General features: G+C 38.8%; 2 protein-coding genes across 4 annotated transcripts in view; both read left to right on the top strand.

Moving 5' to 3' along the window:
- Positions 1-12967, top strand: part of LOC101174445 (cGMP-inhibited 3',5'-cyclic phosphodiesterase 3A) — an 87492-nt gene extending 74525 nt beyond the window's left edge. For 2 of the 3 annotated variants that reach the window (XM_078930027.1, XM_078930028.1), the window contains exons 14-15: positions 2829-3090; positions 5986-9470. In XM_078930027.1, the coding sequence (XP_078786153.1) occupies positions 2829-3090; positions 5986-6266 (543 nt within the window). In that variant the 3' untranslated portion in view covers positions 6267-9470. Of the gene's footprint in view, positions 1-2828; positions 3091-5985 lie in introns of all 3 variants that reach the window. The other variant, XM_011482616.4, reaches the window with a different exon arrangement.
- Positions 12968-22109: 9142 nt separating this feature from the next.
- Positions 22110-25343, top strand: part of LOC101174684 (solute carrier organic anion transporter family member 1C1) — a 33964-nt gene continuing 30730 nt past the window's right edge. Inside the window, exon 1 of the mRNA XM_011482617.4 lies at positions 22110-22473. The gene's annotated coding sequence lies outside the window, so the exon portion shown is untranslated. The remainder of the gene's footprint in view (positions 22474-25343) is intronic.

The following is a 25343-nucleotide window of genomic DNA, read 5'->3' as shown; positions in this document are numbered from 1 at the left end:
ACAGATGACCTAAATATGCCATCCTTGACAGCACTCATTCACAGTCACTGAGGAAGATCACAGAAAAGGCTCTCAGTGGGAAACCGTCAGTGCACACACACACCAAACACACACACATATGCGCATTTACGTTATGCTCTGCAATGCACCACTTTCACATCCTTAACATTAGAAAAAAGAGGGATTTTATGTGTCAAATCAAGATGTTAATTTACATACATACACACACAACTCACACCAACTACTCATGCGCCACATTGACGCCAACCAGGTTTCTGGTTGCCATGGCAATTAGAGCTCTTGCCCCTCTGTCCTCTTTTTGAGCTGCTTTGAAAGCCCCAACATCAGACAACAAACAGAACCTCTGGCTGTTGGAAAGAAAAACGTAACCGTTTTGGTTGTTGCTAATGCACTACACAAACCAAAGCATAACCTTGCATTGACAAAGTGGGGAAGTCTGTCTGCGGGAAAATGAACGAGGGTGCATGAACTCATTTAGAAATTCTGTCCTTCCTGAGATGTTTCTGCAGATGGAAAAGAGTAAATGTATATGAAAAGTATACCACGTTTATCTTCACGTGGGAAACTTGCCTCAAACATATAACTACATTTTTAATGTAATTTCAAGACCAGAATAGTATAATATATAAAGCAAATGCTTTACTTTAGTTTGCAGTGTTAACTAGTATTTTGCTCTATTACCCTTCAAAACCATGTTTCTGTCAAGTAACAAACAACAAAATACTAAAACAGATTCAAAAGACAATGTGTAGAATTGTTTTTAAAAAAAATCTTTAATCAGAACTTCTGAAATTCTTTAAGCATCTTATTGAATTCAGACTAAAGCTGCGTTCACTGGGAACGCGATGATTTGGGCGGCACGACCAGAGTTCAAATATCTGAACTTTGGTCGCCAAGTCGCGTCAAACAATCAGGGACTCAGCTTTGGGGATGTGACATTTTCAGTAATGTTTCGCCCTCTTCTAGGGGTATGATTCTCGCTTGGGGTGTGAGAGGTCGCGGATTTAAATCCCGGACGAGCCCCCAATTATGTTACGCCCCCTTCTGCATCTAGGGGTACCTAGGGGGCCATAACATAAAAAAGTAAAGATTTGGCCACTAATTTAAAATTAACAAATACACCAGAAGAATGTCTCCATACAAAAATGACACAAATTTATTTACAAATAAACAAACAACAACCAACAATAACTAAAAGTGAAGCAAAAATGCTTCAGGGTGAACCACAGCCAAAATAACAAACAAAAGCCCACCTAACTGAAACCTTGTTTTCTTACCTGTACAAAGGAAAAGGGAAAACAGCTGTTACAGCTCAAAATAATAACTTATTCAAATCAGTACTTATATCCCCCACTTTCTCACCTCTCTTCCCTTTACTCCCTTCCACCCCCCCTCTTACATTCTTCCACTCTCCCTCCTCACACACACTCAATGTAACTAATAAATAAGAAATAATACAACAAAAAGGGGTTTATAAATATCTACACTCTGATTTTTAAAGTTCTATAACCTCTTTTTGTGAAAGTAAAACCTGTCCAACACAAAAGGCCTTCAGCTCTAATCTGTTTGCTGTTGGCCAGAACAGGTTAAGAAAAAAATAAATAAATAAATGAAATAAAACAGAGTGGGCACAAAACCACAAAAACTACAAAATACTAAAACACAACACTAAAGTGCAACACAAACTAAAAGAAATGGAGAATAGGGCCAAGCTGCAGTGGCGACTTGTTGCTGCAGTGGCGACTTGTTGCTGCAGTGGCGACTTGTTGCTGCAGTGGCGACTTGTTGCTGCAGTGGCGACTTGTTGCTGCAGTGGCGACTTGTTGCTGCAGTGGCGACTTGTTGCTGCAGTGGCGACTTGTTTGCTGCAGTGGCGACTTGTTGCTGCAGTGGCGACTTGTTGCTGCAGTGGCGACTTGTTGCTGCAGTGGCGACTTGTTGCTGCAGTGGCGACTTGTTTGCTGCAGTGGCGACTTGTTTGCTGCAGTGGCGACTTGTTGCTGCAGTGGCGACTTGTTGCTGCAGTGGCGACTTGTTGCTGCAAGGCTCCCTTCTCACAGTCTAGAGGTCCATGTGGTGCTTTTAAAGGTTGCCTCCATCAGCTTGTCCAATGGGAGGCCACACCCTTTCCAGCACACCTGAAAATAATCAGACAAACAGACAGACAAAGATGCACAAAAACACAGAAGTCCCATTCTGATACAAATTCAAATACACAAAACACAGAAGAAACAAAACAAAACCAAATACGGCCACAGCCGTAACAAGTAACTCGATCAGCGAGTAAAATACACATCCAATAGGGTGGATCAATGAAAAAGTTCTCGTCCTGAACTTCCATCTGTCCGTCCGTTCATCCATCCATCCATTTATTAACCCACTGTATCCCTTTTGGGGCACTGGGGTTGCTGGAGCGCTTCCCTTTCTGTTGGGCAAAGGTGGAGTACAACCAGGACAGGTTGCCAGTCTGTCACAGGGCAGGCGCCCACTATGCCTGCCTCCAGGAAGGCGAGCTGGCACTTTTTGGGAGAGTTGAAAAACTAAGTTAAAATGGTGGCATGTAAGTTTATTAATTTTAAATGGCAGAAGACTCTTTGAACAAAAAGATTTAAGCTAGGAAGTCTGGTCAAATTGTCACAAAACACCTGATGGTAACTCAGAAGCAAGGTGGAGGAAAGGTGAAGCACTTTTTTAGACCCAGGTGCCACTGACCTAAATATGAACATAGGAAATACCCAAATTATTCCTGTGATTCAGCTGAGGAATACATCTTAAATGTATTCTCATCTGCAATTTTGCTTATCCAGGGAGATGAAGAAGCAAGTCTTGGTCTTCCCATCAGCCCCTTCATGGACCGATCCGCCCCACAGCTCGCCCAGCTGCAGGAGTCTTTCATCACACACATAGTGGGACCTCTTTGCCACTCGTACGACAATGCTGCGCTTATGCCAGGAAGATGGGTGGACCTGGCTGAAGGAGGTTTGGAGATAGATATGGTGAAGGAAGGCCAAGGCACAGAGGAGGAGGACACAGCAGACGAAGATGCGTCAACAGGTTCCGACACGTCCCGTACGTCAACCTCTTAGAAGCTGTACTTTAAAGAGTATCTTGTTCATTAATATGGGTAGCTTTTTTTCCATCAGTCACGACTTACCCACAATTCCTGTCTCAATTTCTCAGTAAATGTTTGGAGATTTTGTAAAAAAAATAAAAGTTCTGAGGTGTGGGTGTGTTAGACATCACAAGGAAAAACACAACAATAAAATTTTTGAATGAAACTACAGCTACAGAAATGACTGAAATTTGGTTTGTTTTAATCTGTCTGTGGGTTCAACGCACAAAGATGGCAACATGCTAACCTTTACAGGTGGTTAACCAAGAGCTTAAATCTTCCTCAGTAAAGTGCATGATGTGGGGTCTCTGTGCAGCTGACAAAATGAAATGCTCAACCAGGCAAGGCTGCTACAAAGTCAGCAATAATCAAGAGCATTTTAGTCAAGGGATTTGATGGTGGTGCATTCCATTAGTGTTCATCAGAACTGAGGGGTTATGGTTTGTTTCCCAAAGTGAAATTGAGCACCTATCCTGGTACGCATTAACCTAAAACTTCCATTAAACTGCCAGTCCAAAAAATATATATATAGTTTTTTTGGGAGTCACCGTTTGGCAGCAGCTTCTACTAAAATGGCTTAATATTTCAAAATACTTTTCTTTGGAGTTGACTAAAAAAAGATATTACCAACTCTTTTGATTTAAAAATCCATTGGCAACATTTTTTTTATAATGCTTCAGGAAATCTTCCCGGACTTAGTTGTTGCTTGAATTATAAACCCACAGCAGCCTTTAGGGTTTGAGCTGAGGCTCCAGAGTTGTTTGATGTTAACTTAGAACCTTTTACAGCCTAATCTCAGGGTCTTTCTCTTTCGGCTTTTCCCATCAGGGGTCGCCACAGCGAATCATCCTTTTCCACCTCACTCTATCATGAACATCTTCTACCCTAACGTTAGCCAACTTCATGTCCTCTGTTAAGACATCCATATATCTCCTCTTTGGCCGTCCTCTTGCCCTCCGGCCAGGCAGCTCCATCTCCAACATCCTTCTACCAATATATCCACTATCCCTCCTCTGAACATGTCCAAACCATCTCAGTCTGGCTTCTCTGACTTTGTCGCTAACACAGGCAACATGAGCCGTCCCTCTGATGTATTCGTTCCTTATCCTGTCTAACCTGGTCACTCCTAAGGAGAACCTCAACATCTTCATCTCTGCTACCTCCATCTCAGCCTCTTGTCTCTGTCTCACTGCTACCGTCTCTAACCCATAGAGCAGAGCTGGTCTCACCACTGTCTTGTACACCTTTCCTTTGAGTCTTGCTGGCACTTTTCTGTCACACAACACTCCTGACACTTTCCTCCAACCGCTCCAACCTGCCTGCACTCGCCTCTTCACCTCTTTTCCACAATCCCCATCACACTGAACTGTTGACCCCAAGTACTTAAACTCCTGCACCTTCTTCACCTCAGCCCTCTGTAACCTAATGCTTCCACCTTGATCCCTCTCGTTCAGACACATGTATTCTGTCTTACTACGACTGACCTTCATACCTCTTCTTTCCAGAGCAAACCTCCACCTCTCTAGCTGTTCCTCCACCTGCTCTCTACTCTCACTGCAAATTACAATGTCATCCGCAAACATCATTGTCCAGGGAGATTCCTGTCTTACCTCGTCTGTCAGCCTGTCCATCAGCATAGCAAACAAAAAAGGACTCAAAGCTGATCCTTGGTGTAGTCCCACCTCCACCTTGAACTCCTCTGTCTGACCTACAGCACATCTCACCACCGTCATACTTCTCTCATACATGTCCTGAACTACTCTGACATACTTCTCTGCCACTCCAGACGACCTCATACAGTACCACAGCTCCTCCCTCGGCACCCTGTCATACGCCTTCTCTAAATCTACGAACACACAATGCAGCTCCTTCTGACCTTCTCTGTACTTTTCCATCAACATTCTCAAAGCAAAAATGGCATCAGTGGTGCTCTTACGGGGCATGAAACCATACTGCTGCTCACAAATCTCCACCTTCTTCCTAAGCCTGGCTTCCACTACTCTTTCCCACAGCTTCATTGTGTGGCTCATCAACTTTATTCCTCTATAGTTGCTGCAGTTCTGCGTGTCACCCTTGTTCTTAAAGATCGAGATCAGAACGCTTTCCTCCATTCCTCAGGCATCTTCTCACTCTCTAAAATCCTATTGAACAACCTTGTTAGAAATTCCACTGCTGTCTCTCCTAGGCACTTCCATACCTCCACAGGTACGTCATCAGGACCAACGGCCTTTCCGCTCTTCATCCTTTTCAGAGCCTTCCTAACCTCATCCTTTCCAATCTCTGCTACTTCCTGCTCCACAACAACCACATCTTCCTCCCTTCTTTCCCTGTCATTTTCCTCGTTCATCAGCTCCTCAAAATACTCCTTCCATCTTTTCTGTACACTCTCCTGGGTTGTTAGCACCAGTCTAATCTCAGGGTCAATTTGCATAAAGGGCTAAAATTTACTGCCTGTAGTTAATCCAAATTGAAATAATCTTATTACTTCTCTTTTTCAACCCCTTATGCCTTTTTATCTAAATTTAGCATCTACTTAAAAGCGAAAACATGAGTCACATTTTTTTGTTCAAAGGTGAAATAAATTCAGGCGTCAAGGGCTTAATTAATTGATTTCTTATTTTCACCAACTGTTGGTTGCTATTTACCTAAAAGTTTAATAAACTCGTTTAAGAATTGATAAGGGCTGGACGACAACTGTGTCTAAAATAACACATGGACAAATGAAACTTTAAATCAATTCTGAGTATTTTAAAGGAAAAAACACAAATGACTGCTTTTTTTCCTGCTCCTAAACTAAAGTCTGAACAAACGTGTACTTACTTGTGTCTAACTATGTTTGTTTTGTTTTGTAGAGCAACATGAAGCTAAAAGCAAAAGGAAAGTGTTCTGTCAGATCACTCAGCATCTTTTGGAAAACCATGAAATGTGGAAACGTTTGATAGCTGCAGAAACTCCAGAGGAAACCCAAGCAGAGGTGCCGATTTGTATCAGCAGTCCGACTGACCCGATCACGGCAATATGCGAGGAAGAAGAGGAGCAAGTGAGCAAGGAAGAGGAGTCTGCTGCTGAAGGCGATGAAAGGGAAGAGGTGCTGACTATAGAGGAAGAGGAGGAGGAAATCCTTCCGCAATAGGAGCCTTTAGGAGAATCAGAGGAAGAACCAAAATGAGATTATGAACTTCAAGTTACTCTTATGCCAGGAATCTGAACATTGTTTCAAAAAAAAGTTTTTCTTTCCTAACTAAACTCTTGATATTGTAGCCAGCACATCACTTTGACACAACACTGTAGAAGACGTTTTGGGTAAAATGTGCCTAACAAACACAGGGTTGAAGACTGGGACGACACACAACCAGCTAACAAGAAGAGAAACACGGGATGAGCAGAAGAAGAGGGAAAAAAGTAGATACAAATCCTGAGTATGGACAGTTTTTATTCTTGTTTTAGGATCGATCTGGTGCACTGCCCTCTCCCAGATTGCCCATCTTGCACTTTGGGCCAAACATGTTGATTTACAGATTAGCTGCACCAGTGAGTAGCACTCCGTCACCCCTCGACCTCACTTTGTTTAATCGCTATCCATTCTTTGAGAAGCTGCAATTCTGACCACGGATGTGCAACAAGCTTCTTCTTGAAGACGATGGATGACAACCAGGGAAAAAAAATGAGTCCACATGGTCTCAGTCATGTAGCGTTTAGAAGGAGATTGTTGAAAGAAACAGCTGTTGTTCCGTTTATTACACACATGCATTTGAGCTTAAGGTAATCAGAAGTTGATTAATGTACTTTGTTCCCACAAAGCTTTATTCTAGCTAAAGTAATGCAAACTACTTTTGTCCATATATCAAACAAAGTTAGTGGTCTGCACACTGACACTTTGCCAGTGAGAAAGATGAACCTATATGTTTCCAGGCTGCACAACTCAGGAAGATAAAATCCTGTAGCAAAACAAAACCACAAATTAATCTGCGTTCTTCATTTAGCTGCTTTTGCTTTTTGGTCATAGGCCTCTTTTTAGTTCCCAAATAATTTTGATTTGTTTAACTATAATGAAAGGAAGGGGGGGGGGGGTACCCTATGATCAGGGGTCTGCAACCTGAGGCTCCCTTCATTGTGGCTCTTTAGCTTTGAAGAAAAATACCAACGATTTGAATAAATATTATGTTTGTTAGTTAGGTTTTGTTATGTATTTTTAAATAGAAGTAATATTAAAATAGATTCAAATTAACTGTATTTTTCCAACTATTGCTGATATTACACTAGAGCAAGAGGCATTGAGAGCTTTACCAATCGTCCAAAAAGCATACATGTCAGATACCTGCCAAAATGACGGTTTGATCCAATGTCAAAGTGGCTTATTATTAGAACTTAAACTAATCTTCTTACCTAGTATCTAGTTGATGTTCAGAGACAAAGATCTTTTAGTAATATTGCAGCAGGATCTTATTTGACACTGATGCATTTTATTTTGAAAAAAGGACTTGCATGTGCTGCTGTGAAAAGTAAAGCATTACAAATGTAAAACTGTTATAAGTGAGTAATAGAAAAACATTTTGAAGGCTACATTTTATGAATGAATGGCCACAAAAATATACATAAATGGTATATTTCTAAACAGTAAAGTGGGATTTTATGGCTCTCACTGGGTTTTGGTCTGTAAGAAACTGGACCAAGTGGTTCTTTTAGCGCTAAAGGTTGCAGACCCCTGCCTGTAATTAATGCCTAGAGCCAACCTTGATACCAAAACATGGTGGGAGACAGTGTTGTTCAGGTGGTATTATCTCAGTCTTAGATGTGTATTTTTCCACAGTAAATGTACTTTAAAGTTTCATTTTTTTTTGTTTTGTTTATTGGGTCATTTAACATAAAATCTGAAGTTGGAACATTGTTGAAAGTGAATCAGTCCACAAGGCGAAAACTGACTCCCAGCTCCAGATCATGCAAGAAGAAATGTAAGGGACCACAAAACATCAATAGAAACGCAAAGACAATGATTTGGGATTTAAATAGTAGATCCGCAGTTTCCTTGCAGGTTAACGTTTGCCATCTCCTACAACATTAATATGAAGTTGTTGTTGATTTCATGTGTGTATTCAGTACCTAGTGATATCGAACAGAATAGGTTGGAGGCGCTTTAGATGCGGCTCAACAGACGCTCTGCTTTGATGTCCTCCACATTCAGATTGATGGTGATTGTAGATAAAGTGAAACAGAGAAATTGGGCAAAGTAATGAAGGAAGAACGTGGCTCATGAAAGGTCAGAGGAGTGTCAGATCTTTCTCTTGTTCCTGTAGATTCTGTCAGAAAGCATTCTTTGATGATGAGCCAGTTTTTCTTTTTCTTTTTTTGGAGTCAAAAAGGATATAATGATCCATGTTGCCACCCTGCACAACACATTAGAGAGATGGATGGTGTTTTTGATCTGACATTTGAAAAGAAAGGCTTTCAGATTTAGTTCTATAGGATTTAGTCAGTTTTAGTTGTTAGAATTTCTTTAGAAATGAAGAAATTTGAGTTAAGAGGACTTGTGGATGACTGAAGTTGGCATAGTGCAAAACATTGTACCGGTAGTCGTAGTCACACTCATGTGTGTGCCTGTTGTAGCGAAATCCGTTTGATTAAGCAGACAAGTTGGTAATATTTGAGGAAATTAACATACAAATACACAAATGAATATGGGGTTGACTCACAATCCTACCCCCATGCAAGAAAAGATTATTCTGAAACGTCTTATTAAAACAGGATTTTCCAATAAAAAAAAGTTAGTTGTGTTCTACAACAGGACCCGCAACACTGTAGCCAATTTTCTCTATTTTATAACTACCGCTGTGATGATATATCAATCCTCAGCTGCATTAGTTTCACTTTTATAGACTTTTGGTGGGGCTAAGCTGCTGTGCTGCATATAATTGCCTTTGACTGCTAACTGCTTTTTTTCTGTTTTACAAAATGATGCAACATTCGACAATGCATGTGGAGCTGCAAAAACATCTAACCACATTCATGTTTTAATTTCAAGCTCTTGGTTGCAACTTCAGATTGTCAAAGAAGGAAATCTAAGGTATTTAATAAAGACAGCAGTCTCATGTGACTAATACACATGATAATTCATGTTTTATGATCTTAGCTAGATTCCAATCAGACTAAAAGCAAATGCATGCTTGTACTTGTGGTTCTCCAGCGGCTTCTTCTCGCCTTCCTCCGTCATGATGTCTTTAAGGGTAATTCTGTCTGTTGCAGGTAAAAATGCTCTGATACAGGAGAGTGTCAGGAAATTCACTGAGGTTTGTTGGTCAGAAATTTTTAAACCTTTGTACAAACAACTTTTTAACGGAAATTATTCATTAAAAAAGGAAAATCCCTGCCCTATAAATACACTCCGTACAGCACTACAACGTTTTTAAGTACTGAATTGTTAGATAAATACAAATTTATGTCTCACACTTTCACGACTGTGAGTTTTCTTACTCTTCTGGGATTTTTTTTATCCCCTATTTCAATTCCAGCCACATTCTAAACTTCACTTTAGAAAATTCAAAACAAGGATAGTGCATTGGCCTTGGTTCTGACTGCCATAAAATGTCGCACATTTATTCAGAGCGATCCAAAAGAAGCATAAACTTCCAGGTATAAGGAAAAACATGAAGATTGCTACGTCCTTTGTTTTTATTATAATCACTGCTTTAACCTCCTCACTACACCATGTGTAGCTATGAAACATTTTTCTATTTTTTTTCTGCGATACCGGTTTTTGATTTGCAATGTGGCCTGTTTTAATTGTTTCTGTATTCATTTTGGAAATGCACATCATTCTATTTCGTTCTCTTCTGTTCTTAGGTTCTCTCTGTTTGCATTCACACTGTTCTGTACCTCCCACCTGCTCAAACAAAGCAGACTAGAAAATCCTTGAAAACCTCTGAGTGGAATCAACTCTATCAAACTAGATTATATTAGTTTCCCGCCTCCCTCAAAGCTTTTCTGCAGCTCAAACACTTGAAGTAATCTAAGCTGTGATCAGAGCAAAGTCACAGCTCCTATTAAAAACGATCTGAAACTGCAAAACACATCTGAGCAGAAATATTTTTTTATTTTTAGATAAGGACAGCTACCTGATGTGTCGTGTTTATTTTGAGCCCCGTTTAAGCACATTTTTAAAAATCATGGAAACACATTTAATAGAAATCATTAGTTGTTGAGCAGCCAGTGTAGGTACCATAACCATTCGGCCTGCAATAATCGTTCGGAGTCTTTTTCGACTGAGGATGACGTCACACTACGGTATTCCCACTTGGACAAGCTACGTAGCATGGAGATTTGCTCTGGCTCTACATATTTTCATTTCACGTTTCCTTTTGTAACCTAAAGTTCTTTTCCTTCATAAGTTGTGTCTGACATTAATGATTGTAATGTTTATAGAGATTTTGCCACAACCCACTTTGTAAAAAGATCTGTGGCTGTTAGAATGAACCGGCTGCTCCACACAAGCGAACCGTGTCTCTGATCAGAGCAGCTGGAGTCTCGCAGTTTTGTGTTCGCAGGCAGGGAAGGTGCTTTGTTATAGTGTGCGGTCCAGAGAAGGGTTTGGACCGCAGTCCGTTTGGCTGCAAATGCACTTAATAATGATCATAATAAAAAAAGGCACGTTTAGAAGATAATCTCTCTCTGTGTCGGAGCTCTTATTGTTTACAACGGACCGCATAATATCTAGTATAGTAATTTGTCCAGAACAATCACTATCTGATACATTATCGGACCAACTGACAGCCAATCACATAATGTGACTAGTCGAAGGCCCCCGAACGGTTGTTGCAGGCTGATTGGTTGTGGTACCTACACTGGTCTGTGTAAAGATCACAGAAGTATCCTCTGAAAAAAAGGAAAAAGTTTTGAAAAATCCAGAAAAATAAAATTATGATTCTTTTTTCTTTTGGTTTAAACATCACCAAGTATTTATCTTCACATGTGAACGTCAACCACAGTAGAGAAAGTTTTTTAAGAATTTTGTAACCAGGCTGGCTTGCTCGTACTTTGGTGGTTACCATAACAAATTACTAGCCACCGTCAGTTTAACAGAACTGACTCCAATCTCTGAACACATTCAACATTCAAAAGGATGCTGAACTGTTTACATGAGTCCACGAATAGGACAGCCATATTAATTAGAGTTTGCTCCACCCATCTCATCAGCTTGCTGAAAGTGGTACATTAGGTTGAACAAAATGAAGTACTAATGGGCCCAGCGATCTGCTAATAAAATAAAATCATGCCTCTAATAATCCAAGAAATGTGCAGAAACAAACAATATAGAACAAAAAATAGAGGTTTCATGACTTTAGTTACTTTCATCTTTGAAACTACTGCAAATCTGAATTGAAATGTTTGCTGCATGAATAATTGACATTATATATATATATATTGTAGTATCTGAATTGCCAGTAAGCTGTCACAATCCAGTATGAAACAAGACTGACCTAGACGATCAGACGATCTTCTTCAGAGAAGCTGAACATATGTAGAAAAATGATTGGAAAAAACTATCCTTCAGTTTTTATTGGGGGAGGAGTCAGCAGAGAATTTACAATTGATGTGGATTTTAGTCAAATACATTTTTTTATAAAGGAGTAGAAATTTGTCAGATAAATTGTTGTTAAAGTATTGAAATAACATAACTTCAATTTGTATACAACTGTAGAAGACCAAAGTAGGTAGTTGATTTTTCTCACATACATTTTGAGAAAACTTGGAAATGAAAAAAAGTACTGTCTAACCTGAGTAGTACTTTCTGTCTCAACCATCAAATTTGGACTTAATGAGGAAACAGTTCATGAAATCTGCTGTTCCTCACTTAGACTCTATGTTGCCACAAAACAATAGTCAGTGAAACTCAGTCTTTCTTAAAAACCATGAGAAGAAGGGACCTACTACACACTGGAATTGCTTATGCAAACCAAAGACGTTTTTTACCTTTACATGTTTGGTCCAAAATGAACCCTTGTGATTCCAGACTCAGAAGATTCTTGCATATGCATCACTTTTGTTTATTGCTTTGCAAACAAGATTGGTTGCTGCAAATATTATGTAGAAAATAATAGTACACAGCATTGTCCACAGCTTCAAGGTCCAAAATACTTTCACTGCCATGTCAATAGGCACCAGTAGCACTACAGGATAATTCACTCTATTCTTCTCAAGATGTTTTCTTTATAGTTTACTTTTAAAAAATACTTTTATCTGCGCTTTGCTTTTTTGTTTTAACCAGTTTAAGGGAGCTTTGCTCATGTGCTGTGCCATTTCCGCATGTTATTATGTATGCACCTCTTTCTGAATGCTTCTTCTGCCAGCTTTCCTTGTTTTCTTTAAAGAAAACCAAATACAATTAGGACCACATTCTAAGATACAAGGCTTGTGCTTTTTTAACCACAGTTGCAGTGATTTCACAAACTGGGCTCTTCCGTTCTCTCCAGTATCTTGCACTTAACATATGTAGCAATACGTACGGAATGGGGAAATTGTGCGATTCACCAGTATTTTAGTGTAATTTGACATTTTATTTCTTGATTTTGTTTGAATTTGTATAAAAAAAATTATATGCTGTACAGATTTAAAAGTATATTATGACGGAAAAAAATACCATTTTAGAAAAATATTTATTTTTACTGTTTTGTAATTTAGACACAATACTGTAGCTCCTATATTGCCAGATTTACTGGAAGTGCCTCTCAATGACATATTACAAAGTAACTATACAATATATGGGATTATAGAACCTGTCACTAGTAAAGCATTATTGATGTTGTAATGTGAACTTTGTTGAATAACAAGATTTCCAAATGCTGTTTGTGTTCTGCTTGTTCTTTAGCTTTTTTTTTTCTTCACACAATTGTACCTTTTTAGCATGTTAGTTGTAAGTTAAATCAGCATATGAAGGAAAATATCAAAGAAGGAAAGATGCTAAATCAGGCTTGGTATTTATTCCACAATGAAAATGACTGCATGGTTTCCAGGAAACCCAAACAGTATTCTCCATATGAAAACTACCCTTCAGTATATTCAGTTGCTTGTCCAAGTAATGCCCTTTAGGTCAAATCAGATCTGAACAATCAAACATGCAGATTAAAGCTCTGCTGTATAGCAAAGCAGCCTTATGTGGTCTCCTCACTGAGCAGAGTTAAAAAACTCTTGATGTCAGATGACCATTACACCAGAGAGAGTGTCCAATTTATTAAATGTTAGCAGTTGAATTTAAACAAATATAAGCAGAAAACATTGCAATAGTTTCTTTGCAGAGGAGGGAAGTCTGTAAACATCAATGGTAAAGAAAAATAGTACATCTGGATTTAAGAGCAAAATAAAGGCAACGCTTTGTCATAGAAGAGCTACGATGGCCCTGAGGTACAAATCATTCAACGAAAAAATGTCAAATGTCACAATGAAAATTAAAAAAATAATAATAAACAAGTAGTATAATAGAAAACAAAATTTTTGAAACCAAATTAAAATTCAATGAAACCAAAATACAGAAAATGAAAGAAAATGTGTTTGTTTGGGAAAACAAAAGTAATTTCCAGAAAACAAAAAAATGAAACAAAAGATGAGACATCAGTGATTGGATGATGATGTTTGTTCATCATTCAAACCAAGGTTTTTTCATATGTAGTATATGGATATATACTTAAACTTTTATAGGTTTGCAGACATTGAAGACGCATTTGAAAAAACTCAAATGTCATCATCCAATCAGTGATGTCTCGTAGTACCTACATTTTACGGTTCCTTAGTGTGTTTTGTTTTTTAATATTTCATTTTGATTTCTAGAAATTGCTTTTGTTTTCCAAAAGAATTTATTGTTGTTTTGTTTTTTCGACTTGTGTTTTGGTTTCAGGAATTTTGTTTTCATTTCTTAACTGTAATGCTGCTTTTTTTTGGCAACTGTTTTGCTTTTTCAATTGTTGTGATCTTTAACATGTTTTTGTGTTGAATGATTCGATGGAGTGATTTTCACTTTAGGGCCACCATATAAAGTTCAACAATCAAAAAAATTCTTGTTATGGCAGCAGCATCATATGAATAAAGAGGATCCAAAGCTGTCAAGCGTGTTTTTTTCTTCCTTTGGACTGGTATCAAAGGTAGGAGCCAGTTTAGCTCGTGCTGGTTTGCGGCGCCTTCCGTCCGTGAAACCAGGGTTCGACTCCGGGCTGCTCCCTGTTCCCTTCTCTACCTCTGCTGGTTCCAAGCCCGGTTTGAGAAGGTTGCGTCAGGAAGGGCATCCGGCGTAAAACATTGCCAAATTTACCATGCGACTTATTCGCTGTGGCGACCCCTGATGGGAGAAGCCGAAAGTGGAAGGACTGGTATCAAAGGTAAAGGGATGCTACATAACCCTTCACATTAACTCATCCTGTTAAGAGGTAATTTTCTGCCATCAAATTTAAATAAAGGTGACATGTTTGCAACAGTAAATTATCTTACCTTCATATTTGCAATTTATTCAAAGTTTCTTATAAACAGCTGTTTTTGCAGTGATTTTTTTCCCCTTCCATTTTTAGGGGGTTTCCAGAGCTAAGTTGATTCAACATCAGCTCTCCATTCTAAGGCAGCCAGATAGTAAAAGCAACTGATGATTTGCGGTGCACCCAGTGCAACACCCACTAAAGTACAGTCACAAGTAAAACATTAATGTACACTCAACTGTCACTTTGTTAGGTACACATATTGCTTTCAACTCCGTTTGCCTTCAGAACTGCCTTAATGTTTTGTGGCATAGATTCAACAAGGTACTAGAAACATTCCTCAGACTTTGGTCTATATTGACATGACAGCATCACACAGTTGCTGCAGATTTGTCAGCTGCACATCCATGATGTCAATCTCTCGTTCCACTACATCCAAAAGGTGATCTATTGGGTTGAGATCTGGTGACTGTGGAGGCAGTTTGAGTCCAGTGAACTCAAGAAACTGGTCTGAGATGATTCCAGCCTTATGACATGGTACCAAATCCTGCTGGAAGTAGCCATCAGAAGATGGTGCACTGTGGTCATAAAAGGGATGGACGGGGTCAGCAGCAATACTCAGGTAGGCTGTGGCATTGTAACAATGCTTAGTTGGCACTAAGGGACCCAAAGTCTGCCAAGAAAACATCCCCCACATCATTACACCACCACCACCAGCCTGAACTGTTTATACAAGGCGGGAGGGATCCATGCTTTCATGTTGCTGACACCAAATTCTGATCCTATACAATCCAAAGCAGAAATCTAGATTTATCAGACCAGGCAACATTTTACCAATCTTCTATTTTACAATTTTGGTGAGTCTGTGGAAATGTAGCCTCAGTTTCCTGTTCTTAGCTAACAGGTGTGACACCCGGTGTGGTCTTCTTCTGCTGCTGTAGCCCATCTGCCTGAAGGTTGGACGTGTTGTTCCTTCAGAGATGCTCTTCTGCAGAAGTACAAAATAATTTTAAACATGTTATGTATTCTAAGAAAAAAATAATAGTGTCAACTCAGACTTAAGAGTTTGATTCTGAATGTAGAAAAATATGAATTTACCAAGTGACAGAATGATTCTACGGAATAAATACTGGTACATTTTTATGTGTTTGCTGTCTCTTTTGAATGCAATCGATCAAACCTCTCTTTCAGTTTTGAGCTTTATTTCAGATGTAAATTGTTCTGGAAATATGGAGTTTTTGTTCATTCCAAAAAACACAGTTTGTTTTTATAATTTGGTTTTTCACTTGTGCTCCCCTTTCTTTATATCCTTCCTGTATGATGGCTTTTATGTGAGCCTTTGAAATGTGCCAATTGACAATATGGGAATTAGAGAAATAGTATTTTAAAAGGCTTGACGTATGAGTTTATGCCCTAAAAAACTATGATATTGTAGTTTTTAAATGTTTTAAAGAACACATGACGCTACATAAAATAAAAGTATTGTACATTTTTAACACAAAAAATGTACAACATTTTTAATGTGAGCTTGAAACTGTCAAAAAAATAGGCATGGAAATGTGTCAACCTATCTGCCAAAGATTAGATGAAGCTTAAAATCTGGCAAATTCACAGATTGAAAATGTGTCACAGAATCACCAGTGAAACACTATTGAGTTTGTATAGTAGCAGCATAGTCAAAAGAGCATAATTGCCCTAAGGCACAATACCCACTAAAGCAGTATTTTGTAAGTCTATCAAGCTTATTCTGATCTCGCCTATGACCAGGAAAATCGCAGTTTCCAGAACACGTTTTATGCTTTTGCAAACATTCACAGAGAACCGAAGTGACTGCATCATGTAAAAATGACACAGTCCATCTAAAAATGTGTCACATGTAAATATCAGAGCAGCTATTCATCCTAATACAAAATATCAGTGAACTTGAGGGGGGGGGGGGGGGGGGGGGGAAATAACAGGTTTGTATAAACTTTGTTTTAATCCTCCTAACTCCATAATATCATTACTCATGTGTGGTCATTACAATTTCTGAGAGGGATTGCAAAAGCAGTCCAAGCTGCTCAGAATTGCATTGATCCTTTGTAAGTCCTGCTTAATCACAAACACATACGTCAAAGATTATGTTTTTTAATCTGAGTTCTTTTCTGAAAAGAAGAAAAATTCTTATACACTTAAAGCAGTTCACCATGATCATAGCATTTCATATACACATTACTGTCATACTAAACTGACTGTCAAGGGACTGCTGGGATCCACTGCCTCTACAAGGTTTAAAAAGTTCATTTTAATTGCTCAATTTGTGTTACTTGTTGTGTAAACTCGTTAATACTTGAACTATAAATGACACTTGGATGAAAGAAAAAAGTTTTTTCTATGTTATTGTTCTTGGAAATGACATATCTGCAGCAGAAGTTGCATTGGCATTTCATGAATGCTTTGATGAGACATTCATACATGTCTTAATTTGGTGACATGAGAACTGGTTGCATGTCAGTAAATACCATACCACATGATTGTTTTTGCTTTAAAAAAAATTGAAATAAACTGACTATGCATAACATTATCTACCAACCTGTTATGGATTGCCCCTTGTGTTTTGGCTTTGGGGTTTTCTTTTGTTTTTGATATCATCGTAGCAATTCAATGATCCATATTTCTATGCTTTGAAGGTTCATATTGAACGCCCTTCCCAACATTATGGGGCTTGGGACAGGCACAAGCTTGACTAGGGTTTGTGTCATGTGGCTGCACTTATCTTTATTTTTTATTTTTATGTCTGTCTATTTGTCCATCTGTCTGTCCATCCTTAAGGTTTTTTTTGTATTTTTATTTTTTTTGTTGTTTCTTTGTTTGAGGGGTGTAAACATGCCTATGTGTCTAGCCTTGCAGCACCACTCTTTGGTTCTCCTGGAGATAATCCCAGCTTCCTTGAATTCATTCATTAGGATTCACTAATTTTCTTCTAATGTTATCAAATATTTGGAATTCTCTGGATGTGTTTGAATCTTTCCTGCCCTGGGGTTTTCTTCTACCGGCCAGCCATAACACAAGGTGTAAAACAAAAGTTTCGGAACAATCAAGGGCATCACTTTTGGTCTGTATCCTTTTTGTAATGCACACCATTTGAAAGTTGAGAGTGTTAATGCAATCCTAACACGACAGAGCAGGTGTTTGAAGAGCAGGACGGAAATATCCTACAGTTCACATTCTGAGTGCTTATGTAACAACCCGGATCTATCCTCATGCAAGGGAGGGCTGAACTCCTGACAGACATGGACTTTGTTCACAAGAAACCAAGAACACAGAGAAGTTTCAAAATAAGGTACAAGGGTATTTGTTGTATTTTAACCCTTGTGCTATCTTAGATAACCCCATCCTGACATTGACGTGTTGTCCCTAACATGACAAAGGTGGATAAAGGTGGAAAGATTTCATGTAATCCATGGACACCAGTGAAGATCACAAATCATTGAAGAAAAAAGGTTCAGCGCACTGTCTAGTGGGTCTAGATGACCCAACTCCCAATGGTAAAGTGCCTAGGATAGCACAAGGGTTAAACAGACAGACTACAATGTCCCCACCATAGCCTTGACCAAAAAGTTATCTACGGACACCAGGGACAAGATTGTACACCTGAAACAGACTGTGATAAGCAAATATCCAATAAAGCAAGTATTTTGGTAAGAAGATAAACTGTTGGAGCAATTATTAGAAAATGGATTAAATACAAGACCACTGACAGTCTCCCTTAACCTGGGTTTCCATGCAAGATCTCACCAGGTGGGGTTCAAATGATCTTGAGAAAGGCGAGGAAACAGACAAGAATTACACAATGAAAACTGTTCAATGACCCGAGGACAGATGGGACCAGTATCAAAGTCAATATTGGTGACAAACCTTCTCGCCTTATTATCAGTAGAATAGATTTTAGCAGACCCCTCTCACCCTGATGAAAAATGTAGCAGATAAAAATTGGCTGAATAAGTGATGTCTTGCAGAAAGAGATGTATTGAATTATTGCCAAGTATGGGTTGGTCACCCCATTTGAAGTAATAGTAAGCTTTATTCAGTAAAGTTAAGTAAATTCTATGAAATCCAATAAAGATGGAAAATTATGTGTAACAGAATACAAGTAAGATAAAAATTCCTTATTTTCCTTGACCTCCTTGTACAGAGAAAGTATAGTTGAATCAAACATTTGGTAGAAGGAAAAAGGAAAGGATTGCATCTTATTTTCTATCACAATTTAACGGTTTTTAATACGATTAAGAATATTTTTCATTCACACTCTAGTTTGTTTATCTCATTGGGGTAGAATTTTCTCTTTCTGAATTAAAAATATCTGACTCGTGTCATCATCATTGCTGTCTAGGGTGCCTGATTTGTCCTTAAACACGCACAGTTTAAACAGAGATGAACTGCACACAGACGGATCAAGCCCATGGCGTCTTTATCTGCATGGTCTATATAATATAAAATCAGGGGTGTGCACATGTTTTGCAAAGAGGGCCAGATTTGATGATGTGAATATTTGCAATTGGGTCAACCAATCAGCCTGCAGTCTTTGATCTCTTGTAGTATAATTAAATGCAAATGAACTGTTTTTATAAACATTTTTGCCAATGGAATAATTTCCATTACTTCACAGAGGACAGAAATATATCTTAATATATTTTAACAAAATTACTGTGAATTTCATATTTAAAGAGTAGAAATACAATAAAAAAAATCAGCCCTTAATTTTTCCAACTTGAAACTGAATTTATCCTGTCACAATGAAGAAATAGTAGTTCAAAAATGCTGGGGCCGGCATATTATTACTTTTATGACAAAAGTCTGTGGGCAGTAGGATTTTGAATGTAAATTATTTAGTTTTCTGTTTACTTATTTGTTTGATCTAATATTTAGTGAGCTGTAATTATGCTGTCACTTGTTTTTTGTGTATTTTTTGAGCTGCCTTGAAGAGTGAATTTCTCCCTGTGAAATATAGTTAAATTCAATTCAATTCAGTTTTCCTATGGGCCAGACTTTGGACATGCCTGATGAGGATCCTTGACAAAAAAGATCTTATGCCAACTTTTTTGTTTTAAAACAAATTTAGTCTTTGTTACATGTCACCAACTAATATATGACATGATACTGAAAAAAAGAGCAATCACAAATTTGTTGTATTTTTAACCAAATATCCTGCTCAATATCTCTATATTTACAGTAAACTGTTTCTAATTTTTCTACATATTAATTTCTGTTTCTCTTTAGTAGGGCTTTGTATCAGTTGCCACAGGGGGGTGATATAGAAGCATGCTACCGGGTGAATTATTTCAGGATTCAAACAATGACATTTGTAAGTTTTTCTGTTATCCTTTGTAAATGAAGAAAGACCATGATTGATTTATCAAAATGCCAAAAAAGTTTGCTTTAGGCTGCAGAGGATGGTAACGTTGCTCCCATGGATTTTTATACCGGGAAACAGTGAATGTTGGTTTTTTTTCAGTTGGGTACTTTACAGAGAATAGCTTAAAAAAATGAGTTTTTTTACCAGATGTCTTCTTGGTGAAAAAAAAAAAATGCTGTTAGGCTGCACGCACACACATATACAGTATGTAGCAGCTGGGATATATATACAAAAAGTATATTTACAAACTCAAACTTTAGCGCCTTTCATTTCAGTTAAAAAAAAAAGCGCTTAACATAAAAACAGATGAAATAGTCAAAAAAATGAAAATTATTAAAAACAGAAAACACAGGACAATCACACAAAGATGTGACCCCCAAATTGTACTTAAAAGCATATGTGATTTTAAAGTCAAGGATCAAGGAGGTTAACTGAACAATGTGGTATTTATACTGTTCACATTTCCCTGTCAAAAGTAGTCTGAACAAATAAATGTCTGTGCAGGTTGTTTAATTTCTTATAATACATTAAAAGAATGCATTCATAAAAATCCAACAAAAACACTTTTGTTGGAAATCAGTGATGGGGCAGCCATGGTGTAGAGGTAGAGTGGTTGACTGCTGATCAGAAGGTTGCAGGTTTGATTTCTGCAAAATGTCCTTGGGCAAGGCATTGAACCCCACATTGCTCCTGGTGGTTATAGGTTGGCACCAATGTTAGGCAGCAGAGCCAGATCAGTGTGAATGTGATGAGACTGTGACTGTAAAGAGCTTTAGGCCTTCTAAGAAGGTGGTAAAGCGCCGTATATGTATACCCCATTTACCCATTCAGGGACGGGCAACTCCAGTCCTTGAGGGTCAGTGTGCCCGCATGATTTCCAGATATCCAAGCCCTACTTATGACTGATTACCTGGTTCAGGTGTGTCCAACCAATTAGAACATGCCAGAGCACGGTATGTTTGAAAACATGGGCAAATGTTGTGACACACACACAAACACACATACACACACCCAAAAGGGAAAAAGAGGGATTAGTCACAAAATTCACTATTGACTAAAGAGAAAAAAAATCTTTAAAAAAAGAAAATTAAAAAAGAAAAATAAAACATGAAGAAAAATGCTGTGGTTGTCAGGGTGAGGGGGCTTGAGAGCAGGTAGGACCCAGACGCAGAGGCGGGAGGCAAACGGTTCCGAGGCAAGAGGGTTTATTGCAAAACAAAAGGCGCTGCCTGAGCAGGAATAACAAAACAAGAACAAAACTTACTGTGGCGTGGCAAGAAACATGGACATGTCAGTAGGGACGAAGAGACATGAAATACATAAGACGCTAGGACGTTAGAGACGTTAATGGACCAGCACAAGAGGAAGGCAGAGACAAGACTTAAATACAAAAAGGAGTGACAAGACACAGGTGAACATTATCAGGGCAGATTGGGACAGCGGAAGTAAAACTCAAGAACATGAAAAAACTGGAAACCTTTCAAAATAAAACAGGAAACAAAAATCAAACATGACAGTGACCAAAACGGAAAGCAAAAACCAATGCAAAGAAACCCAAGCCATCACAGTGGTCCCAAGCTCAGTTTATGCAGAGGGTAGTGTCAATAAGAGTTTTCAAACATAACATTTATAAGAAATATCAAATACAACAAAGGAGAAGATAAATATATGGAGAGATCAACTCACATGATGATGGCATGGATGGTTTTCTAAGCATTTTCGGGCCTTGGAGGGATATGACACCCCAAAATCTAAGGCTGTTCTTCTTGACCTTCTACCTGCACCGCATAGTGGAGCTGGCTAAATAAACCTGGTGAGAGCCCTCCTCTTCTGTATTACAATATGAGATAAATATATATTTTGCGATGACAATCTTTCTATGCAATCATAAAGTTATCTTGAAAATTATACGTCATAACCATGATAATAAAAATCATATTCCCTTGACGTCTCAATCCGGGTTGCTTTGTGTCTGCTAAATGTCAGCCTGCCCTGTGACATCTGGCTGATAAACGCATGAATGTGACACGATTTAGATTTGAAATAGTGGAAGGGGGAGGGAGGGAAGGATTACAGGGCAGGAGGGAGAGAGAGAAAGAGAGCGATGGAGAGAGAAATGCCCGCCTCTTCTATTACTTGTGATGCACCGAAGGCAGTCTGCGTGCGGAGTCACTCAGTCATCGGGAGGCTGTGTGGAGTCTCATCCGCCGGCGCATCAGACGCTCCTCGTCTCCAAGCTGCGCAAAAACGCAGGGCTGCGCGCGAGCAGACATGAGTCACGAGACCAAAGTCCCCATTCGGTTTGGACTACTCAACCTCAAAGGTTTTGTCAGCTGGAGATGAACTCTGATGAGACATGTCGGGCTTAGCGTATTCACTGTAAAAGACTCGGCGTCTCATGAGAAGTTTGTCAGGAGCTGGCTAAGGTTCCGACCGATCTGCTGCTGAAACCGCCGGGTTCGTTCAACTCCACGGCTGTTGTGACGGAGGCTGAGGTGAGTTCCCCATCAGCGCCACTCGCCTCTTTGCAAGAATTCAAGCTGGAGGTAAAAAAAATCAGTGCGCCGGGGCGCCTACATCCATACATTAAAGAGAAATCATGACATGAAACTACACATCATCTTCTTGGGTTGTCTGCTATACTTTGGTTCAAATAGAGCCATTTCACAGTCTGACCATGTCGCGCTCATTTAATCTCGGACAAATCATATTTGAAAAGGGGTTAAACAGCCTAGGCTTGTTATATAAATATATAAACCTTTTTTAAGTCCTATATTCTTTTTCTTACTAAACGTGAGCATAGAGTGAAACACAATATTCTGTCGTCTACAAAGTTTTTCTTTTATTTCCATTGTTGAAAGAGATATGATGTTAAATTTACTTAAAACTCTCTCTCTTTGTGTTTACATGACACATTTTAAAAGAGTAAGCATGTGTTTGCATGTACTGGGTCAATCACATGCAGCGACTATGGAGCATGTTGCAGGAGGAAACGCATGCCCCTGGTTTTTAAATTAGCTCAAAGGCAAAGAGATAGAGCAAATAATCCGGTCATTCACCAACTAATTTGTAAATTGGAATAAAAAAACACTGAATGAATCCAAAGAATTATTAACATCCAAGATGACACAATGGTGATAATTACCTAAAGGAAAGTATTCAGATAAAAATTAACCAATCAGGTAACTGACTGCTGGCACTGCCAGCTTACAGCATGGCATTTTCCACTCAGTCTGTTTTTTATGTAGAGTCAAACGTTTGTCAACTCTTTATCACCTGGCTGTCATTGCAATATTAATGATGTGTTTGATGTTGTTGCTGTTTTGGGGATGGGGTAAATGTCACTGGTTCCTTGCTGTGCTGAGCATAAGGCAAAGAAGGACTATATATATATATATATATATATATATATATATATATATATATATATATATATATATATATATATATATATATATATATATTACAATGTCAATGTTATTACTTTGGAAAAAAATGAACATAACTGGATAGCTCTGATTTAGGGCTAAGTTGCAGCCAGGTGTTGTTTGTCATGAGACCTTAAAGAGCTACTCCAATGAAAATTAATTTCTTTTGGTGCTTTTAACATGTTCTTGAACAAAATTAAGATAAAAACTGCGTTTCTGAGTATTTCTTTATTCAAATTAAGATAAATTAGGAGCAGACATTAAAATGCTGTCTGAAAAAGCTTGTAGTTGGCAAGCCACAAGTTCCCTGCTCTGCTCCATTCTGATGCATTCCCTTGCAGACAAATAGATCCATGTACGCATTTGTTTTTGAGCTGGCGTCCGGCTCAAAAATGTAAGAATGGATAAGCTCCAATACTGCTCGCCATTTTCATTGGACTGCTAATGATATGTAAGGGTTACAAGGGGCTGTAAGATAGCAGGAGAGAGTATAAACTCCACACCATCAGTGGCGCCCACAACGCAGAAGCAAATTTCCGATGAACTCCTGCCGCTCTGTTGAAACTATTTCCTAAAAAACGAGATTTTGGCTAAAAATGACATCATCGTGATTAAAAGACCACTGGAAACACTTTGAATATAAATCAAAACACGATCGGGGTGTAGATGTTTGGTGTTTTCAAATATGTGTTCAGGCCAGTGGCGGAGCTAAGAGGGGGGCAATGAAGGGCAGCTGCCCTTTAAAAAAAGCTTTGCCCTCCCCTCTTGCCCCCAATTTTTGAGTAAATATTTGTATAAATATTGACAAAGATTAATAAATCATCAATACAAGCTTCTTTAAACATTAGTAATAGCACCTCAGCCAAAAGAACTGCTGTTTAGGGACTACAAACAGTAGCAATAATAAAGCTGTTTGAAATATGCATTTTTGATTATTTTATTTGTAATGGTCGTCCACTCTGCTGATCTCAATTGCCACCCTTTAAAGTATTCTGCCCCCCTCTTGCCCCCCCTGTTAAGATTTGCTCTGGAACGTAACAAATGAGAGGGGAGACAAAACTGGTCTTAGCACCTTTAATAGGCATAAGAAAAAGAAATAAAAACAGACAACACCATTGATTCTTCAACTTGCGGTCAGGTGCAGAGATCAAATAGTCGAGCTCTGAAAGTTTCTTAACGACAGAATGAGGCCCAGGAGAACCAACCAGAGGTAATAAAGCCAAGACCTGGTCACCAGGAAGAAATTCCCGGTACTCAGCTGTCCGATCAAAACTAGATTTCATTTTAGACTGAGTGTCCCCCAGCCGCCCCCTAGCCAAGGCCCTAGCCACATGTGTCTAAAACCATTCACATAATCCAACAAGTGGATCGGGCTCAGACACAGAATCCCGCATAAGGTATCCGACTGAATCACCCATGGAACACCAAAAACAGAGAGGAACTGAGACAACGCACGTACCACAGATATATCCATAATACTCCACAAAGGATATGCAGCTGGGTACAGAGTGTTCAGAAACATCACTGTCAACAGATAACAAGCACCTGACTTAGAGGGCGGCAAGGGGCCCACACAATCGATAAAAAGATGCTCAATCGGAGGGCTAATGGCTGGTAAGAGTGGACCTGGTTTGAAAACCTATAAAATATTCTACCTTTTGCCACTGATTCAGGCAAAAAAAAGAAAGACTGAAGGTGTCTGATATAATTCCTAGAGAGATACAATATTGGACAATGGTGTAAATCAGTTATAGTGAAGTGTTTGTCCAGAAGAACGCTGTAAGTGGGGGAAAAAATAGGACAATAGCGTGTACTGTAACTTCCTGAAAAGCATGCAGAGATCAGAGGCTTCTGGCAGTACGATCTCCACGCTTTTGATGTTTGTTTTTAAACTCCATACAACATCCTTCATGTTGTTCTGCTGAAGTCAGAGGTCC

The sequence above is a fragment of the Oryzias latipes genome, chromosome 13 (assembly GCF_053564925.1).
Source record: "Oryzias latipes strain Hd-rR chromosome 13, Olatipes_Hd-rR_3.1".
In the NCBI taxonomy this organism is placed as follows: Eukaryota; Metazoa; Chordata; class Actinopteri; order Beloniformes; family Adrianichthyidae; genus Oryzias; species Oryzias latipes.
The sequence above is the reverse complement of the archived record's forward strand: the minus strand, read 5'-3'. Positions and strand labels throughout refer to the sequence as shown.